The sequence below is a fragment of the Saimiri boliviensis genome, chromosome 2 (assembly GCF_048565385.1).
Source record: "Saimiri boliviensis isolate mSaiBol1 chromosome 2, mSaiBol1.pri, whole genome shotgun sequence".
Taxonomy (NCBI): Eukaryota; Metazoa; Chordata; class Mammalia; order Primates; family Cebidae; genus Saimiri; species Saimiri boliviensis.
This window is the reverse complement of record NC_133450.1, coordinates 84,235,259-84,254,054: the sequence shown is the minus strand read 5'-3', so window position 1 is coordinate 84,254,054 and position 18,796 is coordinate 84,235,259. Positions and strand designations below refer to the sequence as shown.

Below are 18,796 nucleotides of genomic sequence, written 5' to 3'. Positions count from 1 at the left end.
TCACTAACATCCTATAATGTATTTTAGAATGATAAAAGGATTCTGTTATAGACCCACGTAATAATTATAAGATATAACGAGTTTTAATATATTTAAAAGTGTTGATAAACTTTTCCTTTTTTGTTTAAAGATTTCTAGGAAACAATGTGAATAATAAGATGTCAGTTTTTCTAAACAGAACTGTTCAAGAAAGAAAGTAAAAAACTAAAATAGTTTCCTTTGGACTCTGATAGTATACTGAAGTTTAATGATTACTTTGGACAGTTAAGAGTTCCACCTCTCTCCAATACACACGTTAAACCTACCTGCCCCTTCTACTTCCATAATAGGTTTTTTAGCCTATCATACTTTAATAAATTTCTAATGAATACAGGCAATATCTAGAAAGTTGTTCCTTGAAGTGGTCTGTTCTAAAGTTTTTCGTTGTTATCAGTTTTTTGTTTTTTGTTTTTAACCTTTCTTCCGAGCTTTACCTTCAGAGACCTTTCATAGTAAAAAATTATTAACTGGAACCCTGGCACATCAGGTGTTGTATTTAGGATTTTTGGTTAAATGGATTATACTCAAAGCGTATTTTATTTCAGTTATTTTATTCATTGCAAACATTCCTGTTTTTCTGGTTTTGTGTAACAGGATGAACACAAAGTAATATTTGGGATGATGTATATTTTGCTTCTTTGTGTTTGTAAACACAATTCCTTACAGATAATTAATATTCAGTAAATATTTTTCTTAGTATTTCTTTTTTTTTTAATCACCTGAATATTCCCCAACAGTTAAAATTATTGCTTTACTTTTTGGATTGGTATAAATTTTGACCAGCCAGTATGGTAATTTAACTTTCTTTAAAAAAAGAAAGGCTTTGACTTGTGTTTATTTAGTACAGTAGTTCTCTAAATGTGGTCTTGGGCTTGAGACACTTTCAAGGATTCTTCCATTACCACATTTTTCTTGTGAAGCTGGATTTTCTTCAACAGAGTAGTGTAGTGCAATAGGTTGAATGCAGAAGGTCAGAAGAGAATCCAACTGTCTTTATTAAAGACATATTAATGAGATATGCAAAAATGTAAAACAATACCACTCTTCTCTAAATTTTGTGTTTTGAAAACTACCCATTTTTTTGTAAAAATATATTCATATGTGATGGTTTCATTATTATCACTTTTAAGTAAATGAATACATATTTAAAAAAATTCTCAGGTTTGGGTTTGTGGACTCCCAGGCAAAGATTCCATCCTTAAAGGTTAGTCAACCACACATCTTGTTTTCATCAGGTTTGGGATTTTTTTAAACATTATAACTGAATGCCTTTCAGTTGATTGGCATTTTGACTAGGGCTAGTAACCAAAGCAAAGATGATTAGTCTATGAACTAATTTGCCCCTTGCTTCTAGACTTCCCCGCTGTGCATTCCTTACTTTGTAGGTTACCTTTGGCAAGTCTAAGAAGCTAAGCCTAGAGGGGCTTGGGAGAGGTCTGGGTGTTAAAGGTGTAATCCTAATCTCTATTGTATCTCTTCCTTTGCTTTCTTACTGGCCCTGCTTTTCCTATTCAAGGTTTAGGATTATCTGACTCTCAACTATATAGAGTTGCTGACGGCTGCTAGAAAGGCCCTCATAACCAAAATACAATGTGGAAATAGCTTTCTTACATTCCATGAGAAAAAAATAAATAGATCTGACAACTTTATTGAATAGAAAAAGGTAAATAAGAAAATCGGCATTACTTTGACGTCACTACGTTGTAGTGTCTGTTCATTTGAGAAGTTATACACAAGAGATGTCTTTCTATTCTTTCATTTCTTTTAGAGATTGTTTTAGAGATTAATATAAAGTATTCACAGTTACCATATTCCATCATCAAACCAAATAATTCTTTGCAAAAGGTGGTATTAATCATTATTCATCCTTTACAGATGAGGAAATCAAGTTCATTTTATTGATTGGAATACTTACTGGGTACCAGATACTGTGTATTCGTTTTATAAGATATGATGCCTTGGTCTTTCCTCACTTCACCCTCAGCCTTTTTATCTCAGAATTACATGTTATTTTCTATTTGGACTAGACAGTGCAGCCTAGCCTTACAGGCTGGTCGTGACAACCACTGATATAAGTGCTGGCTCCTAGAGCATTTAACCTATTCACCAACTCACTGCACCCTGGAAGCTTTTAGCAGTAGGATAACCTAACCCAGCTCTGCATAGGTTGATGGAAGGTTATTAAAGAATTTGGAATTGGTAAATGACAGAATGAAGGCATTATTTTAGGAAATTGTTAATTTGGGGCCACTTTATTGAATGGATGAAAGCAAAGAGATCTGGATACTGAGAGACCAAGTACAGACAGTCCCCAATTTAAGATGGTTCAAAATAAAGTATTTTTGACTTTACGATGGTGTGACAGCAATATACATTTAGTAGAAACTGTACTTCAAGTTTTGAATTTTGATCTTTTTTTGGGATAGTGATATGCAGAATGATACTGTATCATAATGCTAGGTAGCAACAGCAAGCTGCAGCTACCAGTCAGCCACATGACCAGGAGGGTAAACAACTGATACCATAAAGTGTTCTGTGTTGTCAGATGATTTTTGCCCAACCGCAGGCTAATGTAAGAGTTCTGAGCATGTTTAAGGTAAGTTAGACTAAGCTGTCATGTTCAGTAGGTTAGGTGTATTGAATGCATTTTCAACTTACGACATTTTCAACTTATGTTGGATTTATCAGGACATTACCCAACATAAGCCGGGGAGGAACTATATAAAGTGAATCTTACAAAGTAAATCTGTTTTACTTTAGGTATGAGGTTCTATGGGCCTGGCCAAGTATTGAGTGTATGAAGAGGCAAGGATGGTTGTAGGCAGTATTTTGAAAGAAGTCTATAGGAGGGGGAATTGATTAGATATATATATAATTAAAGAGGGAGACATTGAAAAATACCTCCAGGGATTCAAGATCAGAAGGATGGCAGTTTCATTAGTAGAAAAAAGGAAATACAAAGATAAATCTAACTTTTATAGTTTAAAGTATGATTTGTATAATTTCACCATTTAAAAATGTACAATTCAGTGGCATTTAGTACATTCATAGTGTTGCACAACTGTCAACACTGTCTAATTCCATAATATTTTCAGATCCTCTAAAGAAAACCTGTTACTTATTAAACAGTCTCTTCTCAATGTCCCCTTCCCACAACTGGTAGCACGAATCTGCTTTCCGTCTATAGATTCTCGCATTCTAGATATTTGATATAAGTGGAATCAAACAATGTGTGACTGACTTCTTTTGCTTACATAATGTTTTCAAGGTTTCATGTTTTAGCATGTATCAGTATTTCATTTCTAAAAATTGCTACATAATGCAACATTGTATTTATGTGCCACACTTTATTCATTTATTAGTTGTGAACATTTGGGTTGTTTTTACTTTTTTTGGCTATTATGAATAATGCTGTAGAAATAATTTTTCAGGGAAAGATATGTTCAGTTTTGGAAATACAGGCATACCTTGTTTTATGGTTTTTATTGTGGTTTGCTGATGCTGCATTTTTTACAAGTTGAAGGTTTGTGGCAACTTTGTGTCAAGTAAGTCTATCAGAGCCATTTTTCCAGCAGTGTGAGCACTTCATGCATTTTCACATTTTTGTAACTTTTGCAGTATTTCAGACTTTAACTTATTTTATTTGTTGTGATGATTTCTGATCAGTGATCTTTAATCTTACTATTGTAATTGTTTTGTGGCACCACAGTCTGCACTCATATAAGATGATAAACTTATATAATAGTGTATGTGTTTTTACTGCTCCGCTAGCCAGCTCCTCCCTAGTTTCCCTCTCCATGGGCTTCCTTGCTCCCTGACACATGGCATTATTGAAATTAGGCCAATTAACAACTTTATAATGGCCTGTAAGTGTTCAAGTATAATGAAGATTTGCAGATCTCTCACTTTAAATTAAAAAAACTAGAAATGCTCACTCCTGTAATCCCAGCACTTTGGGAGGCTGAGGCTGATCATGAGGTCAAGAGATCGAGACTGTCCTGGCCAACATGGTGAAACCGCATCTCTACTAAAAAATACACAAAAATTAGCTGGGAGTGGTGGCGTGCTCTTGTAGTTCCAGCTACTCAGGAGGCTGAGGCAGGAGAATTGCTTGAAGCTGGGGGGTGGAGGTCACAGTGAGTCAAGATTGTGCCACTGCACTCCAGCCTGGCACCTGGTGACAGAGCAAGACTGTCTCAAAAACAAAAACAAAAACAAAAAAACAACCTAGAAATGATTAAGCTTAGTGAGGAAGGAACGTTAAAAGCAGAGAGAGGCCAAATGCTCAGCTTCTTGTCCCAAACAGTCAGGTTGCGATTGCAAAGGAAACATTCTTGAAGAAAGTTAAAAATGCTACTTCACTGAGCACGTGAATAATAGGAAAGTGGAACAGCATTATTGCCAAGATGGAGGAAGTTGTAATGATCTGGATAGAAGATTAAACCCCTAACAGCATTCCCATAAGCCAAAGACTCCAGGTCAAGACCCTGCTGTCTTCAGTTCTATGAAGGCTGTGAGAGTAAGATGCTGCAGAAGTAAAGCTTGAAGATAGCAGAGGTTGGTTCATGAAGTTTAAGGAAAGACCACTGTCTCCGTAACATGAAAGTATAAGATGAAGCAGCAGATGCTGATATAGAAGCTGCAGCAAGTTATCAAGGTTACACTAAACAACAGATTTTCAGCATAGATGAAATAGCCTGTTTATCGGAAGAAGATGCCATCTAGGACTTTCCTAGCTAAAAAGGAGAAGTCGATGCCTGGCTTCCAAATTTTGAAGGACAAGCTTACTCTCTAGTTAAGGGCTAATGAAGCTGATGACAGTTTAAGTTGAAACAAATGCTCATTTACCATTGTGGAAATTCTCAGGCTCTTAAGAATTATGCTAAATCTGCCATGCTTGTTGGCTGACATCTGTAATCAACACTTTGGGAGGTGGAGGTAGACAGATCATTTGATGCCAGGAGCCAGGAGTTCGAGACCAGCCTAGCTAACATAGTGAAACCCTGTCTCTACTAAAATTACAAAAATTAGCCAGGCATGGTGGTACATGCCTATAATCCCAGCTGTTCGGGAGGCTGAGGCACAAGAATCGCTTGAACCTTGGAGGCAGAGGTTACAGTGAGCTGAGATCGTGCCATTGTACTCCAGATTGGGCAATGGAGCGAGACTCTCAAAAAAAAAAAAATTATGCTAAATCTACTCTGCCTATGCTTTATGAATGGAACCACAAATCCTGGGTAACGGCACATCTGGATTACTGAACCCGATATAAAACTGGTTTACAGCATGGATTATAGAATATTTTAAGCCTATTATTGAAACATACTGCTCAGAAAAAAAATTTTCCTTTCAAATTATTACTGCTCATTGACAGTGCATCTAGTTACCCAAGAGCTCTGATAGAAGTATACTAGAAGATTAATGTTGTTTTCATGTTTGCTAACACAACATCCATTCTGCTGCCCATGGGTCAAGGAGTCAGTTCAACTTTCAAGTCAAGTCTTATTATTTAAGATATACATTTTGTAAGGGTATAACTGCTGTAGATTGTGTTTCCTCTGATGGAACTGGGTAAAGTAAATAAAAAACCTTCTGGAAAGGAGTCACCATTCTAGATCACATTAAGATCATTTGTGATCATGGAGGAAGTCAAAATATCAACATTAACAGTTTGGAAGAAGTTGATTTCAGCTCTCATGGATGACTTTGAGAGTTTCAGGGCTTCAGCAGAGGAAGTAACTACAAATGTGGTAGAAGTAGCAAGAGAGACGGATTTAGAAGTAGAACCTGAAGATGTGACTAAGTACTGCAATCTCATTATAAAACTTGAATGAATGAGGAGTTGCTTCTTATGGATGAGTAAAGTAGCTTTTTTGAGATGGAAACTACTCCTGGTGAAGATGCTGTGAACACTGTTGAAATGACAACAAAGGATTTAGAGTATTACATCAATTTAGTTGATAAAGCAGCAGCAGGCTATGAGAGGATTGACTACAATTTGGGAAGAATTTCTACTGTGGGTTAAATGCTATCAAACAACATTGCACGCTACTGAGAAACCTTTTGTAAAAGGAAAAGTCAGTGGATATGGCAAGCTTCATTGTCTTAAGAAATTGCCACAGCCACCCCATCCTTCAGCAACTGCCACCCTGATTAGTCAGCAGCCATCAGCATGGAGGCAGGACACTCCGACAGCAAAAAGATTTTGAGTCACTGAAGGCTCAAATGATCTTTATCATTTTTTAGCAATATATACCTTTTATTAAGGTATATATGTTGTTTTTTAGAGACAATGCTATTATATATTTAGACTACATTATATTGTAAACCTAACTTTTATATTCATTGAGAAACCAAGAAATGTGTGTGACTTGCTTTACTGCAATATTCACTTTATTGTGGTGGTCTGGAACAAAGTCCTCAGTATCTTCAAGGTATGCATGTACTGAATTTGAGGTGCATTTAAGTATCTAGATACCAGTTTTCAGTAGTAAAAGAGGAAGGGCTAGGACTTATGTGAGATGTCAAGCGGTCTTTCTCCATTTGTTTTCTTATAAATAAATAAATAAATAACTGATGTTGGGCATTTTCTAAAGAAGAGGTTTATTTGGCTCATGGTTCTGCAAGCTGTACAAGTAACATGGTACCAGCATCTGCTTGGTTTCTGGTGAGGGCCTCAGGCTGCATCCACTTGTGGCAAAAGACAGAGGAGAGTCTGTGTGGGTAGTAGTTACAAGCTGAGAGAGAGGAAATGAGAGAAAGAGAGGAAGAAGGTGCCAGTTTTTTTTTTTTTTTTTTTTTTTTTTCCAACAGTCAGCTCTTGTGGGAGCTAATGTTCGAACTCACTCATTACCATGAGGACATCACCTTGCTGTTCATGAGGGCTTTGTCTCTTCCACACAAACACCTCTCATTATGTCTTACCTCCAACTTTGGGGATCAAATTTCAACATAAGGTTTGGGAGGCAAACATTCAAACTATAGCAGAGGTGAATATTTTGTGATCTTATAGGCTGCTATTGAGAATTGATAGATGAGATTATGGAATTTAGTTTATGTAGGACTGAGGTGTGAACTTTGCGGAAAACCTGTTTTTATATTATTTAAGGAGGAAGTGATCCAGAAAATCTGTAAAGAGTTAAAAAGGGGTAGGTGAGTACACAGGACTATTGGTGTATAGAAAATTCCTGAGCAAGATATTTCAAGAATTGGGGTTAAAATAGCTGCAAGATAAACAAGGAAAACACAGAACACGAATGAGGAAAAGGTAATTTGATTTGGCCATTGGGAGGGTTTTTGGGATCTTCAGGTGGATACTTGATTTTAGCAAAGTACCATGGAGTAGATAATGCTGTAGCTGCCCTGCCCTGCTTTGCTAGGCTCAATTTTGACTGACAAAGTAGGTAGCAGTAAAGTAACTAGAGCAAATGGTTTGCAACCCAGATCAGGTTTGACGGAGGTTTTATTTGTATGAAGAAGTGATGAAGAGGAAGATTCCCTATACCCTATATGAAAAAGAAAGATTTCTTTCATATTAAAGCTTTTAATAGCTTTACTGATTTAAATTCATTTGTAGATTTAAGTAGTCTGTTGAGGCATAGCCTTTCTATGTATTAATATTACATTAAAAGAATTTTTCATTTACAAAAATGTTAAAATTCTCATGATACTATAATATTTGAGATGGTTGATCCAAATCGGTGTCTGTGAAGCAGTTGATTTCATTGGGAATTTTGATTTAAACCTTCAGACATATTTATTAAAATGAAATTTATATTTAAGATTGTTGCCTTTTTTTTTTTAAGAATTTACTTGTTTTGAATAAACTCAAGACTTTTATCCTTAGTGTTGAGCTTCAACCCAACTGCTTCATTCATTGTATTGTACTTGAAAGGTCCTAGAAAATATTTGGATATAGCAAGTTGATTACCAAATATTTTTATTACAATTCAAAGATGAAGTTTCATAATTCAACATTTCTAATTAGAATAATTTTTTAAACTTAAATAATTAAAAATCTTCCTTATCTTTCAGTCTAGGCAGAAACTTACACAGCTCCACTAGATGGAAATATTTACAGTGTTAGGGTTGGAAGGATTCTTGAAGGGATTTTGAAAGTGAACATTTTCAATCACATAATGCTTAAATTTTTCATATTTTTCTTTGGTGATCTTTCTCACCTAGACTTCATCTTATTTTTTGATGTTTTAACTGCTGATTGTTTTGTTCTTGTATTGAGATGAAATCTGCCTCCCTGTAATTTGGGATTCCAAATATTCCAATATTCCTGGTAGAGGCAGATAGTGTTGTGTCTGAAATATTCAGCCTTAGAAGTGCCTGGGTTTGAATCCTTGCTCCACTAATAAGTTTTGTTACTTTGGGCAAGTCACGAACCCTGTGTAACAGAATTTTCACAGGTGTAAACGGGTTAATGATAATGTCTACCTCATAGGATTTTTTGAGCATTAGATGAAATAATATATGCATTTAATTAATGTTATTTAATGTTAATAATAGTGATATATAATTATTTTATAATTAGATATTTATCATTATAATGTATAATTAATAATGATAACATAGTAGAATTTAAGGAATGAAGTAATATTAAAGCTCAATACTAGCAATGAATACTCCAGTTTGCTCAAATCAAGTAACTGTTGCTACTGTTGTTATTATTACTTGAGCCACACAAAGATTAAGTCATCTTCTTTCCTTCTTTCTCATGACAAATTTTAAAATTTCTGTAAACAGCTTTTCCTTCTACCACCCTATATAGTCTCATGTTTCTTACGTTAAATAACTTCAGTCCTTTCAACTTGACTTAGACAAAGCTCTAGTTCTGAATTCCTTGTAGTGGACATTAGTTATTTTTTTCTCCCAGCATCTATTTACCCTTACTTGATTTTCCTTTGGAAAACCATCCTTTTCTCCAATCTTTATCTTGTGCTTTTTGATTAAGATTCTCCCTCTGGTACCAGGGAAAGCATGTGATGTAAGCCCAAACCTATGACAATACCTTATTCCCTTAGTGATTGGCTTAGGGAAGGGCATGTGATTTTAGCCAAGCAGACCAACTCCAATCAGAGGTGGGCCTCTTGTCATTGTCCTGAACTTCAATATTGAAGACTGTTAGACTGGAGCTGTTATAGTCATTCTCAATGAATACCCTTTATGAGGATAGAATCAGTACAGAGGAAGTAAAGCCCAGGAATAGAGAGAGAAAAACTGGATTCATATGATACTGTTTGAATTTTGCCTGTAGTTATTTCTACAAATGAGCCAATAAATACCCTTTTGCATAAGCCAGTTTTAGTTGGGTTTTTGATACTTAGAGTTGAAAGAATCATGACCAGTATGTAGTATTTCAAGTGGGGGTGTTGATATGGAATAGAGTAAAATGGCTTTCTCTCTGATTTAAGACTCAAATTCTTTTATTTTGATAGTGTGTCACAAATCTGATGTCAGTTCCTACTTAAAATTCCTCAGTGGCTTTTCATTTGTCTTAGGATAAGGCCGAAATTTCTTAACACAGTCCATAGGTGCTTCATTGTTTACTTCTTTCTCTGTTGCCTTCTCTCCTCCCATGTAACTCCTTGCTTTTTTTTTTTTTTCCCAGTCACAATGGTTTCTTTGCAGTTTTTCGTATTTACTGTCCTCTCTCCTACCATAGGTCTTTTGCACATTCAGTTCCTTCTTCATGGAATCTTCCCTTCCTTCTCCTGTTTGCCTAGTTAACTCCGACCCTTTCTTCAAATAACATCTTAATCATCACTTTTTTTTAGCAAAGCAAGTTTTGATTATGCTGACTATAATTTCAGGTTCATAACCTTCATAGCACTTACCATTGTCATTTTACATCTCTTTGTATGAGTGTCTCTGTCTCTAGACTATAAGTTTCATGAGTACAGTAACTGTGTATTATTTTTGTTCATTATTGTATTCCTGTCTGACACATACATGTTCAATCAGTACAGCTGTCCCTTAATATCCGTAAGGAATTGGTTCCAGGACCCCAGTGGATACCAGAATCTGAGGATGCTCAAGTCCCTTATATAAAATGATGTGGCACTTAGATACAAGCTATACCTATGCTCTCGTATACTGTAAATCATCTCTAGATTACTTATGATACCTAATACAAAGTAAATGCTATGTAAATAGTTGTTACATATTTTTTAATTTGCATTTTTTATTCTGTTTATTGGTTTTGTTTCTGAATAATTCAGTGCATGGTTGGTTGAATCTGCAGACGTGGAACCACGGATAGGGAGGGTCAACTGTATACTTTGGAATAAATGACTTTCTGACATATAAATCTTCTGGTACATCTTCAGCAGTACATCTTCAGTTTATATTTTCGTTAATGTTTTTTGGGCAAATACAAAACTCTTATTACCATTCATTCTCTTAAGGTCTTTTAAAGCCTCATTCCATTTATTTATTTAATTAATTTATTCCTTCATTTATTTTTAGATCCAGGGACAGACTGTGTAAAGCCTCATTCTCATAGTTTACATGTGTTATATACTCTACTCATGTATAAATTTAATCTGCACATAGTATAGCCTTTATTCACATCATTGCTATAAATATTGCCCTTAGTTAAGTCATTCAAGGCATTGAAATACCCTTCTTATCCCTTAACCATAACTCTATCTGTATCTTCAATTACTGTTATCTGTTGCATCACACACACCAAATTCTAGTGAGTAGGATTGAGAGTAGTCAGGAGAGGGAATAGGATTCTTACTTTTATTTGAAGGATTAATGCATATGTTTCTTCCATGGTAGGGTATTTCTTAATCCCTGGCTAGTCTGATTGCTTTTTTTAAATAATCCTAACCTAGAAACTCTTAGCTTTTTGGTTCATAGACTATCATGAGGATTTGATGCACAGTCTTATCTTTTCAGAAACTGAGTATTCACAAAATTTTGCTAATTTTTTTTATTTCTATGGTACCCCCAACACCTTATCAAGAACCTCTGCTGCACCATTTTTATTTTTTTATTATAGCAACCATATCCTCTTTTATGAGATATTTATGTACTTATTATAATCCCCCTAATAGGTAACTTTTTGAGATAGGGTTCTTTTCATATCCTATGAAAAAGTGTTGAGATTTGTACCTTTCATCTAGAAAACAATTAAGCATATTATTTTTCAAATTCTTAATCCTGAGTATTAAGTATTTTTATTGTCCTTACAAAGTCTTGATCGAGCGCACTGACTTGGAGAATTGTTTTGGCTTTAAGGAATCCTTCTGGTTTTACCTTAATTTCAGAGAATTAAAGTGCTAATTCTTTGGTAAGTTACCTTCAGAGAACGAAATTTTTATGTGTAGGTTAGGAGATGGGGAGGGAAAGCTGGCCTCATTGCTTTATCCTTATTCTTGGAAAGAGTTAAGCAGCCTCTTCCAAGACCTGGATTTTCCCTATTCTAGTCTGGTCGCCTTTGAAGGCTGCTTCTTTCAAGGCTGAATTTCAACCTTTTCCTTTCTCTTTGTGTGTTCACTGTTAAGATTCTCAAATATATAATCTTTTAAAAATGACATTTGATATTTTTGGTTTATTTTAAAAATAAAAACTATGATGTATCTATATAGTTTCTTTTTAAAGATCTTTTCTTCTTTAGAGTGCTTATTTTCAGGAGGCAATATTCTTAAAAATTAAAATCTTTCAGAAATTGGGTGAGATTCATCTTCTAAAGTCTCTTAAGATTCCATAATCATCCAGTATTTTATCTGCAGTGTTTTAGCTGCTGCTGATCAGATGTTTTTAATAATGAAGTTTGTGCGGTTGGAATGTGCCTTTTTCAAGAATAAGACTAGTTTTTAACAATAGCAACTGGACTGATTCTGAAAAAGATACTTGGTTTTCTAACACTAAAACATTTGTAAGAAATACTTGAGGCATGCAGCTGGGCGCGGTGGCTCAAGCCTGTAATCCCAGCACTTTGGGAGGCCGAGGCGGGTGGATCACGAGGTCGAGAGATCGAGACCATCCTGGTCAACACGGTGAAACCCCGTCTCTACTAAAAATCGAAAAAATTAGCTGGGCATGGTGGCGCGTGCCTGTAATCCCAACTACTCAGGAGGCTGAGGCAGGAGAATTGCCTGAACCCAGGAGGCGGAGGTTGCGGTGAGCCGAGATCGCGCCATTGCACTCCAGCCTGGGTAACAAGAGCGAAACTCTGTCTCAAAAAAAAAAAAAAAGAAATACTTGAGGCACAAAAGGAAGTATTGATTTGAAATTTCATCCGCTTAAAGACTGTAAATAAAAATTGTAATAATTTCTCTTTAAAATTTTATGGCTAAATACGTAAATTTTATTAAATAAAACATTAATCATGGGTCTCTCCTTTAATTATATTATTGTTTATTGCTTATGCTTTGCATTTTCTGTCAGACTGATTGGTCTTATGTTGCCAAAGTAGATATCTTTATTCACTGCTTTTCTAATCCTGTTACAGTAACTTTCATTTTTCCATAATGGAATCAACGGGTGATGGATAGTAAGGGGATGTACAACAGGACTTTTAAAAATTGTTCTTTTTCCTCAAAAGATTTCATACGATTTTAAGGTGATGAACATTAAATTAAAATTGATTTTTGAATACTTTCTTGAGATACTTGGAAGTGCTTGAGGAATCACAAAATCAGGGTTTGGAATATTAGATTATTACTCATAGTTAAGAATTCACTTTGAATCCTTTAAGCTCTTTTCATTTGAGATTAGAATTCTAAAATGATAGTCCTCAATTTCAGTATACCATTAATGACAGAAAGACTAAATAATTGCTTATAAAATGAAATAGAATATAAATGAAAGCTGATTTAAGTAGAATGACTTAAATGCCTGATTTTTTGGGAAATTTCTGAGAGTAGAAAAGTGAAAGATCAAACTTTGGCTATACCAATGAGCCTGAGTCGTCTAAATGATTCCACTGAAAAACTCATTTTAAGTAAGTAAATTGTTAATGTTTTTTATAGATAAAACGTTATCTTAAGCTAACTTTATGAGTTAGTTGAGCTTCATTTTTATGTGCAATACTTATTTTGAGTGTAAATTTTCACTATTTGAAATGATTTTCTTTTTTGCATCTTGTTATTTTAAGCTGATCATATCTTGTTTTGGTGTTGCCAACTTCTTGGTTGGGAATGTAATCCCCAATCACAACATTTTTATGATGAGGAGAAAAAAAGATTATTTCATTGAATATATATCTTGAATTTATGGGATCAGGGAAGTTGTAGAAGTTAACCATTTGGCCTAGTGCAGTGGCTAACACCTGTAACGCCAGCACACCCAAAGTGCTTAGATCACTTGAGGTAAGGAGTTCGAGACCAGCCTGGCCAACATGGTGAAACCCCATCTCTCCTAAAAATACAGAATTAGCTGGGCGTGCTTGTGCATACCCATAATCCCAGCTACTCAGGAGGCTGAGGCATGAAAATAGCTTGAACCTGAGAGGCAGAGATTGCAGTGAGCCAAGATTGTGCCACTGCATTCCAGCCTGGGCAACAAAGCAAGACTCTTGACTCAAAGAAAAAAAAAAGTTAACCATTCACTGTGTTCCTCATAATCACTTTTGTGTTTTGATTACCAGCTATTTATTTTTTCAAGGGGCTTTTTTTTTTTTTGAAATTGAAATACTAAGATACATGTAGAATGAGTGTTTTTTCTTTTGTTTTCTTTTTTTTTTTTTTTTTTTTTTTTGGGGGGGGGAGTCAGTCTTACTCTGTCACCGAGGCTGGAGTGCAGTGGCACACTCTGAGCTCACTGCAACCTCGACCTCTTGTAGCTGAGACTTAACTTAACTCCTGGTTAATTTTTTTGTAATTTTTTGTGGAGACAGGGTTTTGCCATATTGCCCAGGCTGGTCTTAAACTCCTGAGCTCAAGCCATCCTCCTACCTTGTCCTCCCAGAGTGCTGGGATTATAGGCATGAGCCACCGTCCCCAGCCTGAATGTTTTTTTTTTTTTCAAGTAGAAATAGTATAAAGATACCTTATGTATAAAGATACCTTTTCTATGTTGGTACTTTGGATACTTATTTTATTCTATTATATTAGTAATATATAATTTAACAGTTTGCTATGTTTATTTGAGGGTTAATAGGTTTTTTTGGTGTATTTTCTAATTATATTTAGAAATGCTTTTTTAAAAAGATGAAAATGTGATAGGATAGATTTGACAGCCACAGTCTGAAAGGTATGTTTATAAAGCTAAAATTTCATCAAGAGAACTTTTACAGTAATGAAGATCTTACGTGGTCACGTACCACATAATGATGTTTAGGTCAGTGATAGACTGCATTATATAATGGTGGTCCTGTAAGATTATAATGGACTGAAAATTCCTATTACCTAGTGATTTGTGTTATAATCGCCTACAATATTCAGTACAGTAACATGCTATACAGGTTTATAGCCTATGATCAATAGGCTATACCATATAGTTCGGATATGTAGTAGGCAATACCATTTAGGTTTGTGTAAGTACTATAAACTCTATGATGTTTTCACAACTACAAAATCATCTAATGATACACTTGTCAGAACTTATCCCTGTTGTTAAGTAATGTGTGACCATATAACAAAATGATTTCTAAATGCTTAGCTGATAGCACGTAAATTCCAGTGTAATAGAATTGGGATCAGTTCTTTTTTTTTTTTTTTTTTTTTTTAAGTGGAGTCTCCCTCTGTTGCCTATGCTGGAGTGCTGTGGTGCACTCTCAGCTCACTGCAGCCTCCACCTCCAGGGTTCAAGTGATTATTCTGCTTTAACCTCCTGAGCAGCTTGGATTACAGGCATGTTCCACCACGCCTGGCTAATTTTTGTATTTTTGATAGAGACCAGATTTCACCATGTTGGCCAGGCTGTTCTACAACTCCTGACCTCAAGTGATCCACCTGCCTCAGCCTCTGAAAGTGCTGGAATTATAGGTGTGAGCCACCGTGCCTGGCCTAGCATTTTTTAAAATGGGATTTATTCCAGAGATAAAAATAGTTAAACATTGTTGAGTGGTTTCTATGTGCCAGACACTGAGATGTGTTTTACATATATCTCATTTAATCTTCTCTGTAATCCTATGGCATTAAGTCTTTTTATTTTACATGTAAATGGTGAATGTGTATGTAAAAAGCAGTAAAGCAAGGTACTAGGTTAACTAACTTGTCCAACGTCATATGGGCAATAAATGATTTAGTCAGAATTTGAACTTCTTCACCATGTTTCAGTCTTCGTGGTTACTAAATGTTTAAAATATACAATAGAGTTTTAGAGCTGAGTTAAGCCAGAATCTTTCAGTTGAACTATGAGCCTGAGATCTAGAATTGAAAATGACTTGGCAGGAAGTTGTGGCCTTGCTGGTACTCTAACTTGGTTCTCCTGGTTTCTAGTGTGGTACTCTTTAAATGTGCAGATACTACAGTTGTAGTTTGTGAAATTGCTTAATTTTTCTTTTATCAGAAAGTGAAGAGGACTATATCTAGTATATAGCACACCTATGTACATAGTATATGCTCTGTACTAGATCATATGCAGTATTAGTATTATTTAACACAGCAACATTACATCAAGGGATATCTATCAATGGATGAAAGTGAAAATTTCAGATAGTTAAAACACTTAGACCCACATTTCCATTGGTTTCTAATTTTTTTAAATAAAAAATGTTTTACGATAGTTTTTTAGATAAAATCTGTAACCAAAAATTTAAAAAATAGGAATTATAATTATTTATGTGGACAGTGTCCATAAATGAATGGATTTTATTTTAAGTCAGTTACTTGGAATTCATTTTTCCCCCATACAAATAGCATATTAAATATAAGCATGCATGTAATCTGTAGCTGAGTTAGTAGTTGAAGTTGAGAGTCCTCTATTTTTTTTTCTGGCTATTTTATTTTATTGTATTTTTTGAGAGACAGATTCTCACTGTCTTGCCCAGGATGAAGTGCAGCATGCAATCTCAGCTCACTGCAATCTGCACCTCCTGGGTTTAAGCAATTCTCCTGCCTCAGCTTCCCAAGTAGCTGGGTCTATAGGCATGTGCCACCATGCCCAGCTAATTTTTGTATTTTTTAGTAGAGACAGGTTTTTTGTATTTTTGTTTTTTGTTTTCTGAGATGGAGTTTTGCTCTTGTTGCCCAGGCTGGAGTGCAATAGTGCGATCTCAGCTCACTGCAACCTCCGCCTCCTGGGTTTAAGTGATTCTCCTGCCTCAGCCTCCCAAGTAGCTGGGATTACAGGTATGCGCCACCATGCCTGGCTGATTCTGTAGGAGACAGAGTTTCTCCATGTTGGTTGGCCTGGTTTTGAACTCCTGACCTCAGATGATCCGCCTGCCTCGGCTTCCCAAAGTGCTGGAATTATAGGTGTGGGTCACCACACCCAGCTGAGGCAGGGTTTGTCTCTGTGTTGGCCAGGCTGTTTTCAAATTCCTGACCTCAGGTAATCTACCTGCCTCGTCCTTCCAAAGTGTTGAGATTACAGGCATGAGCCACTGTGCCTGGCTTTCTGGCTTTCTTAAAGAGTCAGCTCTGAGCTAGGCTTTTGACGTTTCCATTACATGTCTTTGCTGGATATACCACTTCTCTGGCTGCTGATTTTATCTTTCATAGAATTCCATGCTTTACCAACAAAATTCTGAAGCCAGTAGATACTTATATGATCACTTAAAAACATTATATATGTGTCCATAGGATATGTAATTGTGAATCTTAAAAATATTCTCTGTTCTTGGTATTGGTAAGTTCTTAATGTGAAGCAAGAATTATCATGTATTTTATCTGAAATAAGCATTATACTGTTGCTAGCTTAGGGGACAAACTACAGCTATTCAAAAATTGAGTTAAAGAGATTTTTAATAGTCCGATTTTAGAACTAGGGGATAGTTAAACACAAGATTCACTAGCGTCTCTTGTGATATTAACTCAGAATATGTGAATTTATAGCAATAACTTCTGAAATTAAGGTAATAATTTTTTTCCTTTGTATTCAGTTTACATAATTTGTAAACAGAAAAGTAGGAAAGCTTGCTTTTGTCAGACCAAAGATAAAGTGGAATGTGAAGGTTGAATTAGTCGTGTATTCTACTGTTTTAGATTTCCATTGTTTAATTTTTGACACTTTTGGCTTTATAACTCAGTTTTTAAAAACCTTGTTTACTTTGTAAAATTTGTGCTATTGCATGTGCATGGAAATTCAAAAAAATAATTCCCATTTTGAATAAAGCAATTCAAACAGTTTTTATTAAAAAGTGTTTATTGGCCAGGCAGTGGCTCATACCTGTAATCCCAGCCCTTTGGGAGGCCAAGGTGGTCGGATCACGACTTCGGGAGTTTGAGACCAGCCTGACTAACATGGTGAAACTCCATGTCTACTAAAAATACAAAAGTTAGCTGGGCATGGTGGCAACATACCTGTAATCCCAACTACTTAGGAGGCTGAGGCAGGAGAATTGCTTGAACCCGGGAGGCAGAGGTTGTGGTGAGCTGAGATTGCACCACTGCACTCCAGCCTGGGTGACAGAGTGAGACTTTACATCTCAGGAAAATAAAAACCAAAGAAAAAAGCAACAAAAGTGTATTCTAACAGCATTTTTAAAACCAAATGAATTTACTGGATTATAAACTTGTGAAGTCTAGGACTGTGACTTACTCATTTTTGTTTTCCTCTGAGTTTAGCATGACACCTTGCATACAGAAGTCCATAAGCAGTTATTTTTTGAATGAATTAATCTGTGATGAAATATTTTCAATGAATTTTCTGTTCCCTTTCAGTTGATAAAAGCTGGAAATATATAAACTAAATTTATTTAAAATTATGTTTTCTTACATAAATAATTACTTGTATTTTTTTAAATATGAAGAAAAGATAACAGTTAAAGATTAATGTCACTCAGCATTTGAAAAGTTAAATTTCCAAAAACAATGCATTGTAAGGTGATTACTCATTTTTACTAAATATTACTTTAAAAAATTATTTTTAAGTACTGAATCGTCTTCTTCAGGTATTAAGTGCCGAGTATAATCACCATTTATATATTAAATTTGGGTTTATTCAGGAATGAACCAATTGTGTAAAATGAACTATATGTCTATATCAGATATATCAAACAAAAATTGAACTCTATTTAGGAGAAAAGATTAAATTAAGTATGTATACATTTAATTTACTGAAGTTTACCCTCATAGTTGGTATCTTTATTTTTTAGGAAGGAAAACAGAAATAACTTGCTGCATTGTCTGGAGTTACATGGTGAGTTTAGAGATTAAAGTTAGATCCAGTAATTTGTGAATCCCAAGTTTCATGTTTCAATATTTGGTGTTACTTATAGTGACTCATAAAATTGACTGATGTCATATGTCAGTACTTAGGTGACAATTTACAGAAAGTCATCTCTGCAGCTTGATGGGCGACAACCCTTTTCAACCAAAAAGTAAGTGTTGCTGCCACAACTAATACTAGTATGTGTGGCTTTCGTATAACTTTGCTTCAGGAGAAAGGATGAAAGTCAGGAGACATTTTTTTAAAAACAAAAATATTTAAAATTATTAAAGTAACAGATGTTCACAGAAAAACAAGTAATGTAAATAAAAAAGTGAGTAAAATAGAAGTGTTTTTCCCATTACCAGAAGGAACTACTTTTACCAATTTGGTACATGTAATCATATATGTTTCTTCTGTTCATAGACAAAAAACAAATTATTTCTAAAAAAATTATAAAGCTATTGTGTCTTAAAAATTC

The 18,796-nt window shown here is 35.1% G+C and overlaps 1 protein-coding gene across 7 annotated transcripts in view; it reads left to right on the top strand.

Moving 5' to 3' along the window:
• ZNF280D (zinc finger protein 280D) overlaps positions 1-18,796 on the top strand; it is a 106,528-nt gene that overhangs the window by 7,086 nt on the left and 80,646 nt on the right. For 4 of the 7 annotated variants that reach the window (XM_039469155.2, XM_074393823.1, XM_074393822.1 and 1 more), the window contains exons 2-3: positions 18,263-18,306; positions 18,419-18,487. The exons of 1 other annotated variant lie outside the window; for it this stretch is intronic. In XM_039469155.2, coding sequence (XP_039325089.1) covers positions 18,460-18,487 — 28 coding nt within the window. In that variant the 5' untranslated portion in view covers positions 18,263-18,306; positions 18,419-18,459. The remainder of the gene's footprint in view (positions 1-18,262; positions 18,307-18,418; positions 18,488-18,796) is intronic. 2 more of the 7 variants (XM_039469156.2, XM_039469154.2) reach the window with 2 other exon arrangements.